At 47.1% G+C, this 27,207-nt stretch overlaps 1 protein-coding gene across 4 annotated transcripts in view; it reads left to right on the top strand.

Moving 5' to 3' along the window:
* Positions 1-27,207, top strand: part of HCFC1 (host cell factor C1) — a 73,306-nt gene that overhangs the window by 13,668 nt on the left and 32,431 nt on the right. For all 4 annotated transcript variants that reach the window (XM_077283682.1, XM_077283680.1, XM_077283679.1 and 1 more), the window contains exons 2-13: positions 1,190-1,338; positions 1,662-1,822; positions 1,933-2,141; positions 3,504-3,588; positions 3,697-3,803; positions 3,920-4,099; positions 6,810-7,166; positions 7,246-7,406; positions 7,496-7,693; positions 7,938-8,162; positions 8,262-8,366; positions 8,476-8,695. In XM_077283682.1, coding sequence (XP_077139797.1) covers positions 1,294-1,338; positions 1,662-1,822; positions 1,933-2,141; positions 3,504-3,588; positions 3,697-3,803; positions 3,920-4,099; positions 6,810-7,166; positions 7,246-7,406; positions 7,496-7,693; positions 7,938-8,162; positions 8,262-8,366; positions 8,476-8,695 — 2,053 coding nt within the window. In that variant the 5' untranslated portion in view covers positions 1,190-1,293. The remainder of the gene's footprint in view (positions 1-1,189; positions 1,339-1,661; positions 1,823-1,932; positions 2,142-3,503; positions 3,589-3,696; positions 3,804-3,919; positions 4,100-6,809; positions 7,167-7,245; positions 7,407-7,495; positions 7,694-7,937; positions 8,163-8,261; positions 8,367-8,475; positions 8,696-27,207) is intronic.

The following is a 27,207-nucleotide window of genomic DNA, read 5'->3' on the forward strand; positions in this document are numbered from 1 at the left end:
AAGGCTTTCCTAGAAACCTCCTGTCTGGTAACTTGGCCTTCTACACGGAGCTGCAGGTCAATAAGTAGTTGCTTACTTTTAGAAATTCAGCCTCGGCAATATATGGAGTAATTGCTTTAGAATTTGCATTCAGCTTTGGGTCCGTTAATGTAGTTGACGAGGCTTTCAGGGGATAACTGAGCAATGATGGATTGTGGTGAGGAGTTGTGCAAAGTTATGTCAAAATTAATGAGACCATGTCAGGAAAATTAGGGGTCCCGTTCATATGCCCACTCTTCCCAGTCCCACAAGCTCGCTGCCTCGGGGTAATCCTTGACGCTGATCTCTCCTTCAAACCACATATCCAAGCCCTTTCCACTTCCTGCCAACTTCAACTCAAAAATATTTCACGAATCCGTACATTCCTCAACCAAGAATCTGCAAAAACCCTAGTCCATGCCCTCATCATCTCTCGCCTTGACTACTGCAACCTCCTGCTCTGTGCCCTCCCCTCTAACACTCTCGCACCCCACCAATCTATCCTAAACTCTGCTGCCCGACTAAATCACCTGTCCCCCCCGCTATTCCCCGGCCTCTCCCCTCTGTCAATCCCTTCACTGTCTCCCCATTGCCCAGAGACTCCAGTACAAAACCCTAACCATGACATACAAAGCCATCCACAACCTGTCTCCTCCATACATCTGTGACCTCGTCTCCCGGTACTTACCTACACGCAACCTCTGATCCTCACAAGATCTCCTTCTCTACTCCCCTCTTATCTCCTCTTCCCACAATCGTATACAAGATTTCTCTCGCGTATCACCCCTACTCTGGAACCTTCTACCACAACACATCAGACTCTCGCCTACCATCAGAATCTTCAAAAAGAATCTGAAGACCCACCTCTTCCGACAAGCCTACAACCTGCAGTAACCACCGATCAACCAAACCGCTGCATGACCAGCTCTATCCTCACCTACTGTATTCTCACCCATCCCTTGTAGATTGTGAGCCTTCGCGGGCAGGGTCCTCTCTCCTCCTGTACCAGTTATGACTTGTATTGTTTAAGAATGTTGTACTTGTTTTTATTATGCTACCCCTCCTCACATGTAAAGCGCCATGGAATAAATGGCGCTATAACAATAAATAATAATATATAGTAGACCAATCAGAATATTGTTTTATCACCGCTTTATTCTTTGTTTTCTAGCAACCAATCAGTGGTTCATCCCCGCGGTGAGAGGCGATATTCCTCCAGGTTGTGCCGCCTATGGGTTTGTCTGTGACGGCACTCGACTTCTTGTCTTTGGAGGAATGGTGGAGTATGGAAAATACAGCAATGACTTGTACGAACTGCAGGTAATTGTATTATTGTTTTTTATTTCTGGTATTTTAAGAAAAGCTCGTTACTTTCTAGTTCACTAGCAAAACCTTTTTCCCATTACTTTATAAGATGGAAATAATTTTTTTACCAACGTGAAATGAAATATCATTTTGGAGACCGTAGGCATATGCACTGCCACCACCGCCTTGGAGGCAACTGTCTAGCGGGCTATACCTGCTCCTCAAACACTTCAGTTTTAGTTTTATCTTGGTGTCTGTAGGAGACCGACCCGACCAATACCAGTTATTCTGGAGCATCTGTACATCTTACTAAAAAGTTTCTACTTATTCACATGCAGGCAAGCAGGTGGGAATGGAAGAGATTGAAAGCAAAAGCGCCAAAAAATGGCCCTCCTCCATGTCCTCGCCTTGGACATAGCTTTTCACTAGTTGGGAGTAAATGTTACCTTTTTGGCGGATTGGCAAATGATAGCGAGGACCCAAAGAACAACATTCCCAGGTATCTATTTTTTTTTTTTAACGAGCACACACACCTCTCACCCTTTTGATTTTAATATGTTACACTTGTGACATTAATTTTAATTTGTACATAAATTCTTTATTATAAAGGTATCTGAATGATCTCTACATACTGGAGCTCCGTCCTGGCTCCGGGGTTGTAGCGTGGGACATCCCCATAACATACGGCATACTCCCCCCTCCTCGAGAATCACATACTGCAGTGGTGTATACAGAAAGAGACAGCAAGAAATCCCGCCTGGTTATATATGGCGGAATGAGCGGATGTCGGCTCGGCGATCTCTGGATTTTGGATATAGGTGTGTTTTACATATGTACCTTCCATGACTACCTTTTTTTGTTGTTGTTGTTGTTCCTCTGCAGACTTGGAGCAATGCTCCTTTTAAAGGGAACCTGTTGACTCGTTTGCAAGCTATAAGATGCAGCACTGCTTTTCAGGGCTTATCTACAGCATTCTATAATGCTGTAGATAAGCCCCCGGTCCGACCTGAAAGAGGAGAAAAACAAGTGTTATAGTCACCCGGGGGCGGTCCGATCCGATGGGTGTCGCAGGTCCCCGGTCCGGCGCCTCCCATACTCATGCAATGTCTTCATCCTGCTTGGTTCTTGTCGCACTCCTGTGCAGGTGTACTGATTTGCCCTGTTGAGGGCATAGCAAAGTACGGCAATGCGCAGGTGCCGGGAAAGGTCAGAGAGGCCCAGCACCTGCGCGTTGCAGTACTTTACGCTGCTCTCTACGGGGCAGATCAGTACGCCTGCGCAGAAGCGCGAGGAGGAGCAAGCAGGATAACATCGTATGAAGATGGGAGGCGCCGGGACCTGCGACACCCATCGGACCGGACCGCACCACGGGTGAGCATAATAAAACTTGTTTTTCTTCTCTTTCAGGTCGGACCGGGGGTTATCTACAGCATTACAGAATGCTGTAGATTAACCCAGAAAGGCAGTGGCCACATCTTAAAGCGGCAAAACGAGGTGACGGGTTCCTTTTAAAGGGAATCTGTCATTGGATTCATGGTCCCCGAAACAAGAACGGCATGATTCGAATGTGCAATTACAGCCACACCCTGCGATGTTAGTGAGCATGCTTTGTAAAGTCAGCCATGAACTGTGTCTTGGCTGAATAGTCCAATGTAGTTTCTTGCCGGCTTCTGCCACCCTGATACCTTTGACTGACAGGTGTCTTCTATAGATGAGCAAGTGTGCTCGGATGTTGTGTTATCTGAGCATGCTCGGGTGTTATTAGAGTATCTCGAGCGTGTACCCTTTAACTTCTTGTGTAGTGCTTTTAGGCAACCTACTAGGCCAGATACCTGTGGCAGGTATGGAGGTTTTGAATGCTTGACTGCAACAGTAACCCATTGGTACCCCGCAAATGGTGTGGATGGCCAGACAGCTGAGCTCACCCTGTCAAACACCTTTTAATGTCATAGATGTGTTTTGGCATCTAAAGGGTTAAACTACAGAGATCAGAGCTAGCTCTGATCTCAGATATTGTGGCGACTGCCCTGCAGCATTCTGCAGCTACACTTACCATCACCTTCTTTTTAGGATCATAAGTTTATTATCATGGAGAGATCACCCACTTATCAATAATGTCATTGGTCGATTAAGGGGTTAACATCCTATAATTTTGTTGAAATGTTTGCATTCCATTTTAGATACACTGACATGGAATAAACCCAATCTAAATGGCGTCGCTCCTCTTCCTCGAAGTCTTCATTCTGCCACAACTATAAGTAACAAGTAAGCTAAAATTGTCTCTTGTTGTATTTTCTTTTGTTAATGCCGCATTGTTGTACATGTAACTTAATGAAAAATAAACCAAAATATTTTTTTCTTATGAATTTCCAGGATGTATGTCTTCGGTGGCTGGGTGCCTTTAGTAATGGATGACGTCAAGGTAGCCACTCATGAGAAGGAATGGAAATGCACAAACACCCTTGCCTGTCTCAACCTCGGTACGTAATGTCAATGTGTTTTAAATGGCAACCACATGCGTTTTCATTTCCCCACAAATTTCAGATAGGTGTTTTAATGTAATTTTTATTTTTTTTGCTTTTATTTTTCATTGTAGACTCTATGGCCTGGGAGCACATTGTGATGGATACGCTGGAGGATAACATTCCCCGCGCTCGTGCCGGCCACTGTGCTGTAGCAATTAACACACGTTTGTATATCTGGAGTGGACGAGACGGCTACCGTAAGGCCTGGAATAACCAAGTGTGTTGTAAAGACCTTTGGTACCTTGAAACAGGTAAATATATATTAGAAAATTGTTTTCTTGTTAAAACAATATTAAAAATACTTACAACGTTATATCTCTTTGTATTAAAACAAAAGCATGTGTAGGGTAGATGCAATGCTTTTTTTTTTATGGGGAATCAGTCCAGATAATTTTACTACTGCAACTAGTGGTACGGATGGGTCGCTTTAGAAAGGGAGAAAAAAAAAACACAAACATTTGTATTAGGCCTCTTTCGCACTTCCGTTTTTTGCCATCCGTTTTGGTAAAAAAAAAACGGATCCTGCAAATGTCCCCGCAGGATGCGTTTTTTTTGCCATAGACTTTTACTGACGATGGATTGCGAAGGATGGCCACACGTCGCATCCATCGTGCAACGGATGCGTCGTGTTTTGGCGGACCGTCGTGACAAAAAAACGTTCAAGGGAACGTTTTTCCGTCCGTCGGATCTGCCATTTCCGACTGCGCATGTGCAGCCGGAACTCCGCCCCCTCCTCCCCGGACTTCAGAATGGGCAGAGGATGCATTCGCTGCCCACGTTGTGCACAATTTTGCACAACGTCCAACAGATTGCAATGGCCCCGTACCGACGGAAATGTGAAAGAGGCCTTACTTTTATTTGTGATATCAGATTAAAAAGGGGTATTATCCTTAAGGCCCCGTCTCACTTAGTGACGCTAAAGCGATCCCGACAATGATACGACCTGTCAGGGATCGTTGCTGCGTCGCTATGTGGTCGCTGGTGAGATGTCAAACAGTGAGATCTTACCAACGATCGCTGCTGCGATCTCACTGTTTGACATCTCACCAGCGACCTGTACAACGATGTCACATGGGAGTTATTATGACGATTCAGTGTCTGAGTCGTCAACGAGGTCGTTGGTAAGGTGTCAAACACAGCGATGTGTGCTACCCAGCGGGACCTCAACGATCAAAAAAAGGTCCAGGCCATTCCGACACGACCAGCGATCTCACAGCAGGGGCCTGGTCGCTGCTACGTGTCACACATAGCGAGATCGCTACTGAGGTCGCTGTTGCGTCACAAAACTTGTGACTCAGCAGCGATCTCGCTTAAGGCCCCGTCACACATAGCGAGATCGCTAGCGAGATCGCTGCTGAGTCACAAGTTTTGTGACGCAACAGCGACCTCAGTAGCGATCTCGCTATGTGTGACACGTACCAGCGACCAGGCCCCTGCTGTGAGATCGCTGGTCGTGTCGGAATGGCCTGGACCTTTTTTTGGTCGTTGAGGTCCCGCTGACATCGCTGAATCGGTGTGTGTCCATTCAAAAGATGATTGTGTGTGACAATAAAGGAGGAATGAGTGGATTAGGTGGAGTTATTGGTCTGTGCTCAATACTGGCTTGCAACCCAGCACAGGGGATGATGGGAAATGTAGTGAAGAAGTATTGGAATCTGAAGAGGGAGCGATGACTGTGACAGCAGATCTGGTGCCAGGGGTCAGGAAGTGAAGTAGAAATTTATAAAACTTCGGCAGAAAAGTTATATGGGGATTTTTAGGGGCATTATCGTTTAAACATACATGGTGCAACCAGTAACTTGGTCAGGATAGTAGACAATCTCTTTAACTCTGGGACTGCCAGAAATAGAGGACCACTGTATGTAGCGCATTTGGAGCATACACTTCACTCCATTCAAGCCAAATTTCAGAGCCTCGTTCTTGGGATTTCTGGGGGTTCTAGTGATTAGGAAATTGTCCCCTATTTTGGATGAATATTTAAAGGGTTATTTCCATATTCATAAATAAGCATTGTTGGATAGCGCTTGTAGATACAAGCAATTTACTACTTCTTGAAATTTTCTCCCGTTTTTGAGAGATGAACAAATATATATATACACAATTCGTTGCCTCAGAGACCGACCATTCTGCGAGATGACGTCAGAATATGCCCTCCTTTTTTATTTATTTTTTATTGAGCTTGTAAACAATGTTTTGGAGCTGGTCAAGATCGCTGGGGCCCGCGTTTTCCTCTTAAAACCTGACCAGCTTCAGAGCAGCGCTTGCAAGCTAGATTCCAGCAGTGGTCGGTCACCTAGGCTTTAAGTTGTAAACTAAAGTGTTTAATATTCCTTGAACGGTTGCAAATTGTGAAAGTGCTTGGTTTTACAAGCACTATCCAATAATATCCATCTTTGAAGCTGGAACAGCCCTTAAACTTATTCTTTTACGTCGTTATCCTCAGTTTCTAGGTCTCAGCCTTCAAAAAAACAAAACACGTTCTTAAATGATGGAAATCTGACAATCGTCTGATCTCTGCTCTGGCTGCTGTAGGGATTCATATACAGGTTATGCTAGTAACTAGTGATGAGTGAACGTGCTCGGTTACGATGTTATTCGAGCATGCTTGAGTGAGTGTCAAAGGTGTGCTCGAATAATATGTTAAGTCCCTGCAGTTGCATGTCTCGCGGCTGTTCGACAGCTGTAACGCATGCAGGGATTTCCTTTTTGTTAGGCAATCCATGCATGTGTTGCGGCTGTCGAACAGGCATGAGACATGCAGGCGCGGAGACTGAACTTAATATTCGAGCACGCCTAGGACACTCGGATAGCACTCAAGCATCCTCGAATTACACCTTATCTGAGCACGTTCGCTGATCACTATTGTTACAAAATTTTTACTAAAAAAAAGTTGGGGAACCTGTCAGGTTCCCTTCTTAATTTGTCATTGTCCTCAAGCTAAAACGCAACTTTCTTTCACAGAAAAACCTCCAGCGCCTGCTCGTGTTCAGTTAGTTAGAGCAAATACCAACTCTCTGGAAGTCAGCTGGGGTAGTGTATCGACGGCAGACAGCTATCTGCTGCAACTTCAGAAATATGACATCCCGGCTGCCGCTGCAGCAATGTCGCCGGCCAATCAAGTTCCGTCTGTGCCAGTGAATCCGCCCAAGAGTCCAGCTCCTGCTGCCGCTGCACCTGTGGCGGTCCAGCCTGTAGCTCACACCGGCATTACCCTGGTACCTCAACCTGCCTCTGTGCCTCCTACCACAGCCACAATACAGGTCTTGCCCACAATTCCTGGGAGCCCAATTGCTGTTTCTGCTGCTCCACGTCCTCAAGGTAAATTCTTTCTCTACAGTGATATTAACAGGCGCGTCGGAGCCACGGACAAAACTTAACATAAGAGTTTTCCTTTCAGCTGTCCCAGCTGTTTTAAAGGTTGGTGCACCCCAGCAAACATTGAGTACCCCGCTCGTTACTGTTCGGCCAGCTACACAAATTGGGAAAACGCCGGTAACTGTCACATCTCTTCCTCCTGGCGTGCGGATGGTGGTCCCCGCCCAAAGTGTACAAGGAGCTGTAAGTGTTTGTCTATTCTTGCAGTTTTAGGATTTTAATCAATTGATAATTTTGCTTTGACCTGTGTTGGGAATGTTTGTCTTTTCCAGACTATCGGTGGAAGCCAACCCATGAGTGGCATGGCGGCTCTCGCTGCAGCAGCTGCTGCTACACAGAAGATCCCGCCTTCCTCTGCGCCAACAATGCTGAGCATGCCTGCAGGGACCACCATGGTCAAATCTGTTGCCATGTCTTCTGCTGCCAGTACACTCCCAACAACGGTGAAAGTGGCATCCTCTCCAATCATGGTAAGTAGTTATGGAAGTAGACTGGCCCCTTATTTTTTTTTAAAGCTAGACATTGGGAATGGCGATGGATTTGAGATGATCTAGTGGCCTACTCTGTTATAATTTATATTGGGGGTACTGATTGTCACTTGTCTCGTTGTCTTCTTAATAGTATTGGGGTGGCATGGTATATGCCCTGATACTTGTATCCATAACTCTATTATATGTATGTGATGGTTTTAATGGCTCAAACCTTCCCCCACAGGTCAGTAATCCGGCCACACGCATGTTGAAAACTGCAGCAGCTCAAGTCGGCACTTCAGTCTCTTCTGCAGCCAATGCGCAGAATCGTCCGATCATTACTGTCCATAAGTCGGGGACCGTCACAGTTGCACAGCAAGCACAGGTCGTAACAACAGTAGTCGGTGGCGTCACAAAGACTATCACTCTTGTTAAGAGTCCGATTTCTGTGCCTGGTGGCAGCACCTTGGTAAATGTGTTTATTTTTATTTTTTTTCTAAAATAAAAAAAAATATTAGCGTGTTAAGGGTGGACTGACATGCATTTTTAATTTAAATTCGCCTTTCAGATTTCAAATCTTGGTAAAATGATGTCTGTAGTCCAAACCAAACCAGTCCAGACCTCCGCTATAACAGGACAGGCCTCTTCTGGGCCTTTAACCCAGATTATTCAGGTAACATGTTTACTAACAAAGTAGGAATATCACATTTCCTTTTCCAAAGTGTTAAATATTTTAAATAAAAAAAAATAATTAATTCCCTTTTTTACTATTTTCCTTTTAGACAAAGGGACCTCTCCCAGCAGGAACGATTCTGAAGTTGGTGACGTCAGCAGATGGCAAACCCACAACTATTATCACGACCACACAGGCAGGAGGCACGGGCACCAAGCCCACTATCCTAGGCATTAGCAGTGTCTCACCCAACACAACAAAGCCTGGAACCACAACCATCATAAAAACTATTCCTATGTCTGCCATTATCACGCAAGCAGGAGCAACAGGTATGCCAAGTCAGTTCTTGACTAGGTTTTTTTTATTTTTACATATAACCTTGTGGGTTTAGAGGGAGATATGTATGTATATACACACACACACACACACACACACACACACACACACACACACACACACTCACTAAATTTCTGCTACGCCTCATTGGGCGACACAGGACCCCACCGTTTTTATTTTAGCTTTTTACTTTTTATTCTATTTTTCCTTAACGGAGCGAATGGGGGCGACGGATCCTTTCTAGGTTCCGATCTCCCCCGAACCATCAACAGGCAAGCACGTGGAGTGTCCCTCCCGTATCCTTTCCTGCAACGTTGGATGCCAGCCCTGAGCTCGCCTTACGGGCGACGGTTCCTTTGCGATCCGATCTCCCCCCTCCATAGCAAGCGACCACATGGAGTAGCCCTCCATCTACCTCTCCTGGAGCCAGGTGCATAGCCGGACATGATACACACTCACCGGCCACTTTATTAGGTACACCATGCTAGTAACGGGTTGGACCCCCTTTTGCCTTCAGAACTGCCTCAATTCTTCGTGGCATAGATTCAACAAGGTGCTGGAAGCATTCCTCAGATTTTGGTCCATATTGACATGATGGCATCACACAGTTGCCGCAGATTTGTCGGCTGCACATCCCAAAGATGCTCCATACAAGGCAGGATGGATCCATGCTTTCATGTTGTTTACGCCAAATTCTGACCCTACCATCCGAATGTCGCAGCAGAAATCGAGACTCATCAGACCAAGCAACGTTTTTCCAATCTTCTACTGTCCAATTTCGATGAGCTTGTACAAATTGTAGCCTCAGTTTCCTGTTCTTAGCTGAAAGGAGTGGTACCCGGTGTGGTCTTCTGCTGCTGTAGCCCATCTGCCTCAAAGTTTGACGCACTGTGCGTTCAGAGATGCTCTTAGGCCTACCTTGGTTGTAACGGGTGGCGATTTGAGTCACTGTTGCCTTTCTATCAGCTCGAACCAGTCTGCCCATTCTCCTCTGACCTCTGGCATCAACAAGGCATTTCCGCCCACAGAACTGCCGCTCACTGGATTTTTTTTCTTTTTCGGACCATTCTCTGTAAACCCTAGAGATGGTTGTGCGTGAAAATCCCAGTAGATCAGCAGTTTCTGAAATACTCAGACCAGCCCTTCTGGCACCAACAACCATGCCACGTTCAAAGGCACTCAAATCACCTTTCTTCCCCATACTGATGCTCGGTTTGAACTGCAGGAGATTGTCTTGACCATGTCTACATGCCTAAATGCACTGAGTTGCCGCCATGTGATTGGCTGATTAGAAATTAAGTGTTAACAAGAAGTTGGACAGGTGTACCTAATAAAGTGGCCGGTGAGTGTATATGGCGTCTGTGCAGCCCCCCTCTGCATCACCACTGATATAGCAGATGACGCATGGCGGCAGAAGCTCTCCACCCCCTCCCTGACTATGGCGATGGTGGATTGAGCACCGGCCCACCGCATCTACCGTGAGTACACTGCGGGGGCTGAGGCGCTGGGGGGTACTGGTGCCCGGGGTATGGGAGGTCCGCATCTTTAGCCTGTGTCCGTGGGTGGTCCGTAGTGCAGCAACCCCACGAAGGAGTGCAGCTAATGTTGGCGCTAATAGCGGTCGCGGCGCTGCAGGCCGCAACCGCAGAAGAAGAAAAAAATAATAATTTTTTTCCCTCGATACAGGCCGGAGTTTTGGCCACGCCCACAGGCAGTTAGCCCCGCCCACTTATCCTGGCGCTTCTCGTTCCCTGTGATGAGCTCCCACTTCCTGGTCTCGGCGGCCATCTTGAGACACCCACAGCCCTGATGCTGCAGCACTGCTCCAGCGTTTCCTATCACAGCCCTCAGGACTAGCGTTTTTCTCTGCCTACACTGCGGACCTGCCCTGGGGACTCAAGACACAGGACCTGGGTAAGCTGCAGAAGCATAGCTTAACCCTTCCCCTGCTAGTAAGCGCTTTCCTCCAGGCTTCACTATGTCTCAACCAAAGCCTCACAAAAAGTCTGGGAAAACCCACACTGTATTTTTTGCTGCATGTACCTCTTGTAAGGTATCATTACCCCGGGGTCACAATACTGCATTATGCACAGCTTGTGAACTGGTGACGGCTCAGGAACCACCTGTTGCTGATACTGAACCCAGTGAGGCTAGTCCCCCTGAGTGGGCTACCTCCCTTTCCTGGTCTATGGCATCCCTGGCAAAAGCGTTACTCGTTCCGAGACCCTTCCTCTAACCAGGGCACTAATACGGACGACGCTTCCGATGGTCAGAACCCCTCGTATTCCAGGGGTCATACCTTGCCAAGGAGTTCTCACTCTTCCAGGAAAAGGACTCATGCCATATCCCCAGACCATCACCGGTTTTCGGGTTCTGAGAGCTCCATTTCTCGCTCCCCTTCCATTGGGGCTAGTAGAGAACCTGTCTCAGGACGATTCTGACACGTCCCTAGATCAGGAATTTCATCACAATCAGGAGACTCTCGACTCTCTAATTGAGTTAGGCTACTTTCACACTAGTGTTAAGGCTACGTTCACATTTGCGTTGTGCGCCGCTGCGTCGGCGACACAACGCAACCAATAACGCAACAAAACGCACGCTAAAATGCTGCATTTTGCGACGCATACGTCCTTTTTTGCCGAAAGTTGGACGCAAAAAAAATGCAACTTGTTGCGTTCTCTGCGCCCAACGCTTGCGGCCATGCGTCGCAAAACGCAGCACAACGCATGTCCATGTGCCCCCATGTTAAATATAGGGGCGCATGACGCATGCGGCGACGAACGCTAATGTGAACGTAGACTAACTGCATTCCGTCACAATGCGTCGTTTTGCCGAAAAAACGCATCCTGCAAAAGTGTTTGCAGGATGCGTTTTTTCGCCATTGATTAACATTAAGCGACGCATTGTGACGGACTGCCACACGTCGCACCCGTCGTGCGACAGATGCATCGTGCAGTGGCTGACCGTCGGGAGCAAAAAACGCTACATGTAACTTTTTTGCTCACGACGGTCCGCTTTTTCCGACCGCGCATGCGCGGCCGGAACTCCGCCCCCACCTCCCCGCGCTTCCCCGCACCTCGCAATGGGGCAGCGGATGCGCTGGAAAAATTCATCCGCTGCCCCCGTTGTGCAGCGGAGACAACGCTAGCGTCGGGAACGTCGGCCCGACGCTAGTGTGAAAGAAGCCTTAGTGAATAAGGCTTTGAGACTTGAGGAGGAACCCTTATCTAAAACGGATCATGCCATGTCCTTTAAGAGGACCAAACGAGCTCACAGAGTGTTCGCCACTCCCGAGTTTAAGCAAATTGTTGAATCTCAGGATCTGTCCAGATAAACGATTCACAGGGCAGAAGCCCATGGAGTCCAAATATCCCTTAGCCCAGGATCTAAGAAAAGATTGGTCACAATCTCCCCCAGTAGATCCTCCGGTACCGCGCCTGGCTACGAAATCTGTTTTATCCTCTTCGGAGGGCGCCTCTATTAAAAATCCAACCGATCGTCAGATCGACAATATGACGGGTTCAGCTTTTGAAGCCTCAGCGGCCGCACTCTTTCCGTCTTTTGCCGCTATGTGGGTGGCTAAGGCTATGACCCACTGGGCTGAGGTCTTGTCTTCAGCAATACTGGATACCAATCTTCCCCCCCGAAATAGCAGACCTCGCTACTCAGATAGCCAGAGCTGGAGATTTTGTAGTGACCGCGTCCCTGGATGCCGCTGACTGCGCTTCTCAAGCAGCAGCAAATGCCATCACCATCCGGAGGTCCTTATGGCTCAGGGACTGGCGTGCGGATTGTACTTCCAAAAAGTCATTGACTTCTCTCCCATATCAGAGCGGTCGCCTTATTGGCGAAAAGCTCGACCAGTTAATTTCTGACGCCACTGGAGGGAAGAGTAAATTTCTTCCACAACAGAGACCCTCTCGGCCTTTTCGGAACCTGCAACCACAGGCTCGGTCCCGATTTTTTTTTTTTTTTTTTATTTTTGTTACAACTCAAACTGGTCCCGGTTCCGGCCGGGCACAACGTGGAGACAGAGGTTCACAGGCCTCTTTTAAGCCTTCCCCTTCATGGAGAGGCAGGCCAAGGCATCCGAGATCCAGAGGCGCCAGAACGGGCAGACCTTCCACACAATGACTCCCTGCTGTATCTGGGGGACACCCTCAAAGTAAGCGGCCGCCTAATTTCCTTCAGTGCCGCGTGGCTCTCAGTCGTTCACGACGAGTGGGTCCGTGATCTAGTGTCCTCCGGATACAAGATAGATCTCTTATCTCATCCTCCAAACCGTTTTTTCCTGTCTTCTCCAAGGGCAAAAGCATCAGAGTTCTTCAAAGCTATAAGCTCTCTGAGAAAAGACTGAGTTATTATTCCAGTCCCTCAGAGCGAAAGGTTTCAAGGTTTTTATTCAAACCTCTTCATTGTTCCAAAGTAGGACGGTACAGTACGGCCCATACTGGACCTAAAACTGCTGAAAAAGTTCTTCAGGGTGCGACGGTTCCGGATGGAATCGCTTCGTTCTGTCATTGCCTCCATGGAAAAAGGCGAGTTGTTGGCGTCTATAGACATCCATGACGCATACCTCCACATTCCTATTTTACCTTCTCACCAAAGGTTTCTTCGCTTTGCAGTTCAGGAAGATCACTTCCAATTCGTTGCTCTGCCCTTCGGCCTCGCCACCGCTCCCAGGGTATTCACCAAGTTCATGGCGGCTGCCGTGGCCATACTCCACACCCGAGGAGTGGTGGCGCTCCCGTATTTAGACGATATCCTCAGCAAAGGCCCCTCTTTCCGCTCCTGCAAGGAAGCTGTGGCCATCACAATAGATACTTTTTCTCGCCAGGGTTGGAAGATAAACTTAAAAAAATCTTCCCCAGTACTGGCTCAGCGAATTTCCTTCCTAGGAATGATACTCGACTCGTCCCGGGGGTTGGTTCTTCTTCCCCGGAAAAGATCTGTCTTACAGCGAGAAGCTCAGAAGCTCTCTCAGCCTTGCTCTCACTCTCTGCGCTTCAGTATGAGAGTCCTCAGCAGGATGGTAGCAACTATGGAGGCGGTTCCATTTGCCCAACTACACCTCCGTCCCCTACAGCATGCCCTCCTGGCTGTTAGGATCAGGAACCCGTTCTCCTTAGACCGTCGGTTCCTCCTTCCCCAGCGAGTCGGACAGTCTCTCAGGTGGTGGACATTGAAATCCTCCCTGAATCAAGGGAAGTCTTTTCTTCCAGTACACTGGCTGGTTGTGACGACAGACGCCAGTCTTCTAGGCTGGGGAGTGGTGTTCCTTCATCACACTGCTCAAGGCCGCTGGTCCTCCCAGGAATCACGCCTCCCAATCAACATCTTGGAAATCCGGGCGATCAGGCTGGCACTTCTCCAGTTCCATCCCTTCCTAGCAGGTCGCCCAATCAGGGTTCAGTCCGACAACGCCACTGCAGTGGCATACATCAACCGCCAAGGGGGAACCCGCAGCAGGGCGGCCATGACAGAGGTAGGCCACATCCTCCGATGGGCCGAGGAAAACCGCTCCATGATCTCTGCCGTTCACATCCCAGGAGTGGACAATTGGGAGGCAGACTTCCTCAGTTGGCAATGCCTCGACTCTGGGGAGTGGTCTCTCCACCCGGAGATCTTCCACCAGATCTGCTGTCGTTGGGGAACCCCGGACGTGGATCTGATGGCCTCATGGCTGAATTCCAAGGTTCCCAACTTCATGGCTCGGTCCCACGATCTGGCAGCCATCGGGGCAGACACTCTTGTACTCCCGTGGCATCATTTTCGGCTTCCGTACATATTTCCCCCGCTTCCTCTCCTGCCGAGAGTCATCAAGAAAATCAGTGGAGAGGGTACCGGTAATCCTGATTGCGCCAGATTGGCCGCGCTGGGCGTGGTACGCGGAACTAGTTCCAACAAGTTGCCGACGTTCCCTGGCGATTACCGAATCGCGCAGATCTGCTATCTCAAGGCCCCTTTTACCACCAGAACTCGGAGGCCTTGTGTTTGACGGCATGGCCGTTGAGTCCTGGGTCCTATCCCAGGCAGGTTTCTCTCCAGAAGTCATAGCTACCATGATCAGCGCTATAAAGCCTACGTCTATGCGTATCTATCATTGCACTTGGAAGACTTTCTTTTCATGGTGTAGCGACCGAGGACGTTCTCCTCTACATTTTTCCATCCCTTCCATTCTCGAGTTCTTACAAACGGGTTTGGACTTGGGTCTCGCCCTTAGTTCTCTCAAGGGGCAGATCTCAGCCCTGTCTGTTCTCTTCCAACGCAGGATTGCCAACAGATTACAGGTCAAGATGTTTATTCAGGGAGTCTCCCATCGGGCGCCCCCCTATAGAATGCCTTTGGAACCATGGGATCTTAACCTGGTCCTCGAAGTTTTGCAACAGGCTCCTTTCGAACCTCTACAGGAGGTTTCCCTGTCTCTTCTTTCATGGAAAGTTGCTTTTCTAGTTGCGGTCACCTCTATTAGACGAGTCTCCGAGCTGGCGGCTCTGTCCTCTCAAGTTCCGTTCCTGAATTTTCATCAGGATAAGGTGGTTTTGATGACATCCCCGTCTTTTCTACCGGAAGTTGTATCCTCTTTTCATCTCAATGAGGAGATTGTCTTACAGTCACTCTGTCCGGCACCAGTCCATCGCATCGAGAAGGCCCTTCACACACTGGATTTAGTGAGAGCTCTTAGGAGATACATCTCGCGACAGCGTCTTTCCGCAGGTCAGATGCCCTATTCGTGCTTCCGGAAGGACCGAGGAAAGGGTTTCCCGCTTCCAAGGTGACAATAGTCAAATGGATTCGTTCGGCTATTCAAGAGTCCTACCGAGTCAGGTCTTCCTGTCCCAGCAGGGATTAAGGCTCACTCCACTCGGTCAGTGGGTGTGTCTTGGGCCATCCGGCACCAAGCTTCGGCAGCACAAGTTTGTAAGGCTGTGACTTGGTCCAGCCTGCATACCTTTACAAAACATTACCATATTCACTCTCAGGCCTCGGCAGATGCGACCGTCGGCAGACGAATTTTGCAGGCGGCTGTGCCGCATCTGTAACTTGTGGGTACAAGCAGCAATTGCAGTTAATTGTTTCCCACCCAGGGACTGCTTTAGGACGTCCCATGGTCCTGTGTCCCTCAATGAGGCGTAGGAGAAAAGGAGATTTTTGTGTACTCACCGTAAAATCCTTTTCTCCGAGCCAATCATTGGGGGACACAGCACCCACCCTGTTAGCCTATTGGCTTTGGTTTTGTTTTGAGTTAACTTGGTTTTGACATAATTCATCCTTGTTAAATATTAAGCTCCTGCTTTGTTACCGAACTGGTTCACTGAGAGCCAGCAGGATGGTGTATACTGCAGGGGAGGAGCTATTCTTTCTGTGTTTACTTAGTGTCCTCCTAGTGGCAGCAGCACAACACCCGTGGTCCTGTGTCCCCCCCAATGATTGGTTCGGAGAAAAGGATCGATCTCTCTCACACACACACACACACACACACACACACACACACACACACACACACACACACACACACACACACACACACACACACACACACACACCCCCCCCCCACACCCCCACCATATATATAGATAGATAGATATAGATAGTCATTCCACATCAAGTGGACCAGTTTTAAAAATCGTCCCCACTCGACCTTCTCCGATTTTTGCTGAAAATTTATAAGGATGTACATGTATGTTTGAAAAGAGGTTCTGTAAATTTTTAGGGCCAGATCTCAAATACATTGGGCACTGTTGACCTTTCACTGGAGGTTCCACCAAGCCTGCGGCTTCAGCTAAGAGGATTTTGCAAACTTTGGCACAAAGCCATTAGAGTTCTATACTGGCTATGATGCTGAAATTTGGCATACTAGCTCAACTTTTGCTGCTAAACACGATAAAATCATTACCGGCTATGACAAAACAATATTTTGGCCGCAATTTTGTGTCAAAGTAGCTTGAAAAACGCGTCGCATAAAATTTATGCCAAACTTTGCCCATATATAACTCAAGACCAAAAACCAATAGTAACTGGTGCTTTGTCCTGTACACCAAACATCTACATGACTTTGCATTGCTGCAATATCACGGTCAAAGCATATGTACTTGTGGAAATATTCACACCCACATATGATGAAAAACTTAAAAAAAAAAAAGATTACCTATTTTTAGGTCAAATTTCTCAAAAGGGTACCCCTAAAATATATTAATTCTGATATAATTAGAAAGAGCACATTTTTCTCTACAAGGATCATTGTTTTTTTTTTTTTTTTTTTTTGGAGTCTCTCAGTTTAAGAAATGAAAAATGCCACTGAACATGGTGTTATTTATTAATAGTCAATGAATGGTAACTGCACTATTCAAACCCTTGCGTTGGTCCATGGTGGTTATACCACAACCAATTCCTTAAGAATTGGTATTATAATCCTATTAAGAATTGTAATAATGCTGTCTTTCGAGAATTGGTGAAATGAGCTCTTTGTAGTCATCATTGATTGGGCATGCTGCAAGCATTAGTTTGACATTTTGGTGAATGGTACACACACACAAACGGAATGTGTTCCAGCAGATCCAACGGTTACGCACCACTTTGGCCGAAGCTCACAAAACTTGGAAAATCCAATTTCAGGGCCATTCCGATCCCGATAGGCAATAGTAAAATATAATATAATATACATTATAATATTATAATATTATATATATTATTATAATATTATCTGAGGTGTCAAACTGCATTCCTCGAGGGCCGCAAACAGGTCATGTTTTCAGGATTTCCTTGTATTGCACAGGTGATAATTTAATCAACTGCACAGGATTCCAGCACCTTGTGGAATGCTAAGGAAATCCTGAAAACATGAGCTGTTTGCGGCCCTCGAGGAATGCAGTTTGACACCTCTGATATTATTATATAATGTAATATATAATATATATAATATAACATAATAGAAAATAGTCAAGCTACAGTACACCCATTTGTAATTTACTTCAAGGAGTTTAATGGTGAAGCTGCGCAGAACATCAGTTTGTGCATAATCAGTGATTGCTCACGACATGACAGTTGCAGTCCACACCTTAACAGTAATTGTGGAGTATCTCAAGACTCATCTATGGGATTCGTCATATCCACTACTTCAGCGATGGATCTGCAGCCCAGTACAAAAATTTCAAAAATTTTCTCAACTTGTGCCACCACAAAGCTGATTTCAATATCAGCGCTGAATGGAATTGTTTTGGTACCAGTCATGGAAAGTCGCCATGGGATGGGAGGGACAGCAAAGAGGTTGGCAGCTCGTGCCAGTCTTCAACGCCCAACTGAAAACCAAATACTGACCCCGGTGGATTTATTCATCTTTTGCAACGAGCAACTGCATGGAATCAAGTTTTTTTTTTTTGTTCCAAAAGAAAAAATTGACGAAATACGGGTAGTTCAAGAGGAAAGGTTCAAAGATGGACATACAATTGCTGGAACAAGAGAAAATCACCAGTTTGTGCCAATTGATGACAAAAAGATTCGCATTTCAAGGGTGTCAAATGACCCATCATCTTTCATTGCCCATGTAGATAGATCTGTCTGATCAGAAATGCCTTTTGTGCCAATTGCAAACCTCCAGCCAGGGCAATACATTGCCTGCATTTACGAAAGGAAGTGGTGGATTGGAAATATTTCTGAAATTTCAGTCGACGAGCATGATGCATTAATAAATTTTATGCATCCTCACGGACCAGCTATCTTTTTTCACTGGCCTGTGAGAAATGATACATGCTGGATTCCCGAGCAGTCAATCATTGCAATAATTCCAGCACCAGCAATGGGCCGACAATACAGCTTCTCTGAACCGATTATGTTGCAAATTCAGCAACAATTCCAGACCACTTAGACTGAACATTATGGCTTGGCAACCAACAAAAGATACCCAATATTAGGCTTGGGATCCTAGGCAAAGACACCCACCCACAGGCTTCGGAACCTGCGATAAAGAGACCGCCCGAGGCTCGCCTTGCACGGCTATTGGCCATGGCTCCTAGGCGATGGGGCTGCCAATTCTCGAAAGACAGCATTATTACAATTCTTAATAGGATTATAATACCAATTCTTAGGGAATTGGTTGTGGTATAACCACCATGGACCAACGCAAGGGTTTGAATAGTGCAGTTACCATTCATTGCGTATTAATAAATAACACCATGTTCAGTGGCATTTTTCATTTCTTAAACTGAGAGACTCCAAAAAAACAAACAATGATCCTTGTAGAGAAAAATGTGCTCTTTCTAATGATATCAGAATTAATATATTTTAGGGGTACCCTTTTTGAGAAATTTGACCTAAAAATAGGTAAAATTCGTTTTTTTTAAGTTTTTCATCATATGTGGGTGTGAATTTTTCCACAAATGCATATGCTTTGACCGTGATATTGCAGCAATGCAAAGTCATGTAGATGTTTGGTGTACAGGGCAAAGGACCAGTTACTATTGGTTTTTGTTCTTGAGTTATATATGGGCAAAGTTTGGCATGCATTTTATGCGACGCATTTTTCAAGCTATTTTGACACAAAATTGCGGCCAAAATATTGTTTTGTCATAGCCGGTAATGATTTTATCGTGTTTAGCAGCAAAAGTTGAGCTAGTATCCCAAATTTCAGCATCATAGCCAGTATAGAACTCTAATGGCTTTGTGTCAAAGTTTGCAAAATCCTCTTGGCTGAAGCCGCAGGCTTGGTGGAACCTCCAGTGAAAGGTCAACAGTGCCCAATGTATTTGAGATCTGGCCCTAAAAATTTACAGAACCTCTTTTCAAACATACATGTACATCCTTATAAATTTTCAGCAAAATCGGAGAAGGTCGAGTGGGGACGATTTTTAAAACCGGTCCACTTGATGTGGAATGAAAGTAAGTATGTGTGTGTGTGTGTGTGTATGTATATATATATATATATATATATATATATATATATATATATATATATATATATATATATATATATATATATATATATATATATATATATATATATATATACATATACATATACATATACATATACATATACATATACATATACATATACATATACATATACATATACATATATATATATATATATATATATATATATATATATATATATATATACACACACACACACACACACACACACACACACACACACACACACACACACACACACACACACACACACACACACACACACACACACACACACACGCAAAAAAGTATTTAGTCAGTCAGCAATAGTGCAAGTTCCACCACTTAAAAAGATGAGAGGCGTCTGTAATTTACATCATAGGTAGACCTCAACTATGGGAGACAAACTGAGAAAAAAAAATCCAGAAAATCACATTTTCTGTTTTTTTATCATTTTATTTGCATATTATGGTGGAAAATAAGTATTTGGTCAGAAACAAACAATCAAGATTTCTGGCTCTCACAGACCTGTAACTTCTTCTTTAAGAGTCTCCTCTTTCCTTCACTCATTACCTGTAGTAATGGCACCTGTTTAAACTTGTTATCAGTATAAAAAGACACCTGTGCACACCCTCAAACAGTCTGACTCCAAACTCCACTATGGTGAAGACCAAAGAGCTGTCAAAGGACACCAGAAACAAAATTGTAGCCCTGCACCAGGCTGGGAAGACTGAATCTGCAATAGCCAACCAGCTTGGAGTGAAGAAATCAACAGTGGGAGCAATAATTAGAAAATGGAAGACATTCAAGAGCACTGATAATCTCCCTCGATCTGGGGCTCCACGCAAAATCCCACCCCGTAGGGTCAGAATGATCACAAGAACGGTGAGCAAAAATCCCAGAACCACGCAGGGGGATCTAGTGAATGAACTGCAGAGAGCTGGGACCAATGTAACAAGGCCTACCATAAGTAACACACTACGCCACCATGGACTCAGATCCTGCAGTGCCAGACGTGTCCCACTGCTTAAGCCAGTACATGTCCGGGCCCGTCTCAAGTTTGCTAGAGAGCATTTGGATGATCCAGAGGAGTTTTGGGAGAATGTCCTATGGTCTGATGAAACCAAACTGGAACTGTTTGGTAGAACACAACTTGTCGTGTTTGGAGGAAAAAGAATACTGAGTTGCATCCATCCAACACCATACCTACTGTAAAGCATGGTGGTGGAAACATCATGCTTTGGGTCTGTTTCTCTGCAAAGGGGCCAGGACGACTGATCCGGGTACATGAAAGAATGAATGGGGCCATGTATCATGAGATTTTGAGTGCAAACCTCCTTCCATCAGCAAGGGCATTGAAGATGAAACGTGGCTGGGTCTTTCAGCATGACAATGATCCAAAGCACACCGCCAGGGCAACGAAGGAGTGGCTTCGTAAGAAGCATTTCAAGGTCCTGGAGTGGCCTAGCCAGTCTCCAGATCTCAACCCTATAGAAAACCTTTGGAGGGAGTTGAAAGTCCGTGTTGCCAAGCGAAAAGCCAAAAACATCACTGCTCTAGAGGAGATCTGCATGAAGGAATGGGCCAACATACCAACAACAGTGTGTGGCAACCTTGTGAAGACTTACAGAAAACGTTTGACCTCTGTCATTGCCAACAAAGGATATATTACAAAGTATTGAGATGAAATTTTGTTTCTGACCAAATACTTATTTTCCACCATAATATGCAAATAAAATGATAAAAAAACAGAAAATGTGATTTTCTGGATATTTTGTTCTCAGTTTGTCTCCCATAGTTGAGGTCTACCTATGATGTAAATTACAGACGCCTCTCATCTTTTTAAGTGGTGGAACTTGCACTATTGCTGACTGACTAAATACTTTTTTGCCCCACTGTATGTATGTGTGTATATATGTGTATGTGTAATATATGTATGTGTATATATATATATATATATATATATATATATATATATATATATATATATATATATATATATATACACGCACGCTACAGACCAAAAGTTTAGACACACCTTGTCATTTTAAGGATTTTTCTGTATTTTCATGACTATGAGAATTGTACGTTCACACTGAAGGCATCAACACTATGAATTAACACATGTGGAATTATATACTTAACAAAAAAGTGTGCAACAACTGAAAATATGTCTTATATTGTAGGGTCTTCAAAGTAGCCACCTTTTTCTTTGACTGCTTTGCACACTCTTGGCATTCTCTTAATGAGCTTCAAGGGGTAGTAACCGGGAATGGTCTACCAACAATCTTGAAGGAGTTCCCAGAGATGCTTAGCACTTGTTGGCCCTTTTGCCTTCACTCTGCGGTCCAGCTCACCGCAAACCATCTCGATTGGGTTCAGGTCTGGTGACTGTGGAGGCCAGGTCATCTGGCGTAGCACCCCATCACTCTCCTTCTTGGTCAAATAGCCCTTACACAGCCTGGAGGTGTGTTTGGGGTCATTGTCCTGTTGAAAAATAAATGATGGTCCAACTAAATGCAAACCGGATGGAATAGCATGCCGCTGCAAGATACTGTGGTAGCCATGCTGGTTCAGTATGCCTTCAATTTTGAATAAATCCCCAACGGTGTCACCAGCAAAGCACCCCCACATCATCACACCTCCTCCTCCATGCTTCACGGTGGGAACCAAGCATGTAGAGTCCATCCGTTCACCTTTTCTGCGTCGCACAAAGACACTGTGGTTGGAACCAAAGATCTCAAATTTGGACTCAGATTTCCACTGTTCTAATGTCCATTCCTTGTGTTCTGTAGCCCAAAAAAGTCTCTTCTGCTTGTTGCCTGTCTTTAGCAGTGGTTACCTAGCAGCTATTTTACCATGAAGGCCTGCTGCACAATGTCTTCTCTTATCAGTTGTTGTAGAGATGTGTCTGCTGCTAGAACTCTGTGTGGCAATGACCTGGTCTCTAATCTGAGCTGCTGTTAGCCTGCGATTTGAGTCTGGTGACTTGGATAAACTTATCCTCAGAAGCAGAGGTGACTCTTGGTCTTCCTTTCCTTGGGCGGTCCTCATGTGAACCAGTTTCTTTGTAGCGCTTGATGTTTTTTTTTCCACTGCACTTGGGGACACTTTCAAAGTTTTCCCAATTTTTCGGACTGACTAACCTTCATTTCTTAAAGTAATGATGGCCACTCATTTTTCTTTACTTAGCTGCTTTTTTCTTGCCATAATACAAATTCTAACAGTTTATTCAGTAGGACTATCAGCTGTGTATCCACCAGACTTCTGCTCAACACAACTGATGGTCCCAACCCCATTTATAAGGCAAGAAATCCCACTTATTAAACCTGACAGGGCACACCTGTGAAGTGAAAACCATTCCCGGTGACTACCTCTTGAAGCTCATCAAGAGAATGCCAAGAGTGTGCAAAGCAGTCATCAAAGCAAAAGGTGACTACTTTGAAGAACCTAGAATATAAGACACATTACTCTGTCGCCTCATTGGGGGACACAGGACCATGGGTGTTATGCTGCTGTCCACTAGGAGGCGACACTATGCATAATCTGAAAAAGATTAACTGTGGCTCCTCCTGTGCAGTATACACCCCTGGACGGCATCAGCCTTCTCCAGTTTTTGCTTAGTGTCGCATAGGAGGCACACCTAAAAGATTTTTACTCCCGTTTTTTCCGACGGGATTACAGATGAAGAAAAGAGGGTCTCCTATGAGACTCCCGGCATGGCTCCTTCCTCGGCCCCCTATTATGGGGTGCCCAGTTGAAGTAGAGATGGCTATTCCCCATGTTGCTCCTTTCCCCAGTCCCTCGGGTGCTGGTTCGAAGTCGAGACCCCCCCTCCTTCCCCAATTCCTTTTGGTTTCTGGGTTGAGGTCGAGGCGAGGATAAAGGCCCCTGAAGGTGACAACAGCACCCTCCCTATCCCCCTCTGGGGGTATTAGGTTGAGACACCTCAGGTAGGGCCTGTACAGGCAGCATTCTACAGCTCCCAGCAATGGGCCAGCACACTGCGCCTGCATCCAGGGACCTCAGCCCAGCTGCGGGCTCCTGTTGGGCCCGGGGGGAGTGCAGGCAGGCATGGCACATACAGCCACAGGGCTCCCTGCGCCCTTGTCTCTGCGGCAGCACCAGCTCTATACTGCCTCAGGGAGACCCCTACCGGGCTCCCCCTTCCGCTTATAGCCCCACCGCCATCCTGCCTTTAAATCCGGAGGGGTCCGGTTCAGATCCGACCCCCTCGCGGACTTTCGCGCCGGCCTGGAGCCCTTCTGGGCCTCAGGCATGTAATTTAGGCCCCGGCTTTGGCCTAGCTGAAGCTGCCGCCTCCTCTCCGCCCCCCCGGCCCACCCCCCGGATGACAAATATGACACTCTACAGTGTCAAAAAGTGGGTGGATCGAGACAGGGCGCGTTTTTACACAGCCTTGCTGCCTTTTTCCAGCTCTCCGCCCCCTTCTCCTTTCCTCTCTGTCTCAGCAGCCATTTTCGGCTGCAGATTAACCCTGCATCTCCCGGTCTGCAGGACCAGGACCAGGCAGCCAGTCTCCGGGGGGCACAGGACTGTGGATCTTCGGCGCTGGACCTAGGGGCACACTGGTGGGGTAAGATCACAGCTGGGTTTTTTACTCCGCTGTGAATCCATATTACCTATAAGGCTCCCCTATAGGTTTTTTCTACCCCTTTAAGGTCCTCTGCTGGCAGCACTACGGCACTCTGTGCACTATGCCGGGCTCAAGGTCCAAGAGAACCAGGCAGAACTGCTGTTATGCCTTCTGCACAGCCTGCGGGACCGCTCTCCCCAGTAGTAGCACGTACCCGCATTGTCAGAACTGTATACAAACTAATGTGTCAGAGCCCCAAGAAGCCCCTGCCAATGCCTCGGTGTCTAATGCCACGCCGGAATGGGCTACTCAGATATCGCAATCTATGACGCAGTCTATAGATAACGTAACCTCCACATTGCTTCAGGCTCTGCAGGGTCATGCCCCGGCTATGACCGTTACCCAGCAAAGGGAGAGCTTGACTCGGGAACAAGATGACCCTGGCACATCCACGTCTAGGTCAGGACGCAAGCGGAGCCATAGATCAAGTCCATCTGCGTCATCCCATAGCACACGGTCATCCCCCTCTAGGGATAGACACCGTAGCTCCAGGTCTTCTAGACTGTCCCATTCCAGGGACAGACAATGCAGATCTCCGCAATCCCCGACCAGAGAAGGCCTCCTCCCCGGCCCACTTAGCAAGGGAAGCCTCAGTGATACACAGTATTCGGAAGGCATCTGCGTCTCTGACTCAGACAGAGAAACGGAGGGGTCCCTGATCCCAATCCCTCCTAGCAATACAGCGCTAGTTGATGACATATAATTTCATCCATCCATCGGGTGCTGGACATTTCTGATCCACCACCAGAGGCCCCAGAACATAAGATTTCCTTTGAAGGACCTCTGAAGCCGCCTAAAGTTTTCTCTAACCACCCAGAGTTTAAGGGGCGATCCTTAAAAAGCAGCTCGCTCAGCCTGAGAAAAAATTCGCTAATCACAAATATCTGGAGGCGAGGTACCCCTTCCCACAGAAGGACACAAAGGAATGGACAGATCCACCTGAAGTGGATCCCCCAGTCTCCAGGCTAGCAGCACAGACCCTCCTTTCACTGCCAGATAGCTCAACCCTCAGGGACGCAGCAGACCGGCAGGTAGAACGCATGGCTCGTTCAATTTTCGAGGCAGCAGGGGCATCCCTGGCTCCCGCGTTCGCCTCAGTTTGGGCTGCCAAGGCCATTCTGGCCTGGGCAAAGAATTTACAAGCTCTCCAAGCCATCCGCTCCTGAGCTGTCGGACCAAGCGGTTCAAATAACAGTTGTAGCAGACTACATGCTCCATGCAGCTCTGGATTCAGCAAGGGGAGTAGCGGGGATAGCATCAAACGCCATCACGATTCGGCGTATCCTCTGGCTGCGGGAATGGAAAGCGGACGCAGCCTCAAAGAAGTCCCTCACGCACCTCCCCTACCTCAGTGGGAGACTTTTCGGTGAACAGTTGGACACTGATATCCAACACCACCGGGGGTAAGAGTACTTCTCTTCCCCAACTGAAACCTAAACGCACTTACAAGAAGCGTAACCAAACTCGATTCCGATCCATTCGGAATTCCTCCGGCTGGTCCGTCTCGCGTCCAGCACAAAATTGTAACCGTTCCCCACGCAGGGACAACTCACGATCGACGCAAAGGTCGGACAAGATCTGGCAGTCAAAAGCAGGCCAGCCTAAGCCCAGAGGAGGAAAATCTCACTTTCTCCTCATCATGACTCACGGACTCCGGAAGACACCACACCAGTAGGCGGCCGACTTTTGCTCTTTCATCAAGTCTGGCTGCCTATTACAGAAGACTGGTGGGTCAGGGAACTAGTGTCTTCCGGATACAAAATAGACTTCACCTCCAACCCACCGGACCTGTTCTTCCTCTCTGTCCCCCCAAAACCGCCAGCCAAGGCTCGTGCCTACCACCAAGCGGTCTCCTCGCTTTTTCAAGCAGGAGTCATAGTGCCGGTACCCACGACCGACCGCTTCCGAGGGTTCTACTCCAATCTGTTCGTAGTTCCCAAGAAAGGAGGCAGCGTACGGCCCATACTAGACCTAAAACAGCTCAACAAATATGTACGGGTCTGTCATTTCCGCATGGAGTCCCTTCGGTCCATCATTGCGTCCATGGAGAAGGGAGAATATCTCTCCTCCATAGACATACAAGACGCATACCTGCATATACCCATTGCACCTGCCCATCAGAGGTTTCTCAGGTTCGCAATAGGCCAGGACCACTACCAATTCGTGGCTCCCTTTCGGACTCGCCACGGCTCCCAGAGTGTTCACCAAGGTCATGGCAGCCACCATGGACGTCCTGCACTCCAGAGGCATAGTAGTCGTTCCATACCTGGACGATCTACTCATCAAGGCTTCCACCTTCAAGGACTGCGAGCTCAGCGTCTCAATCACAACCGATACTCTCAGTCGCATGGGCTGGTTAATCAACCTACGAAAGTCATCACCAACCCCGAGTCAGTCCCTGACCTTCCTGGGAATGTTATTCAACACCTCCAGGGGTCTAGTGCTCCTTCCCAAGGACAAGGCACTGGCTCTCCAACTAGCAGTTCGCACCCTCCTCCGCAAACCCCCTCGATCTCTCCGGTTTGCCGAGAGTCCTCGGCAAGATGGCAGCAGCAATAGAAGCTGTCCCATTTGCCCAGTTTCACCTCAGACCTCTCCAACTAGCCATTCTCAAGTCCTGGGACAGGAATCCCTTTTCTCTCGACAGGGAGTTCCAGCTAACGTCGTCAACCAGGAGGTCCCTGCACTGGTGGCTCAAGCCCACCTCGCTAGCAAAGGGGAAATCCTTTCTCACAGGTCAGTGGAAGGTTCTGACCACCGACGCGAGCCTGACGGGTTTGGGTGCGGTGCACCTACACCACAGGGCAAGTGGTCCCCAGTGGAAGCGACCATGCCCATCAACATCCTGGAAATTCGTGCCATCCTACTGGCATTGAGGGCCTTCCATCACTTACTGGCAGCCTCTCACATCAGAATACAGTCGGACAATGCCACGGC

The sequence above is a fragment of the Ranitomeya variabilis genome, chromosome 2, assembly GCF_051348905.1.
Source record: "Ranitomeya variabilis isolate aRanVar5 chromosome 2, aRanVar5.hap1, whole genome shotgun sequence".
NCBI classification, from domain to species: Eukaryota; Metazoa; Chordata; class Amphibia; order Anura; family Dendrobatidae; genus Ranitomeya; species Ranitomeya variabilis.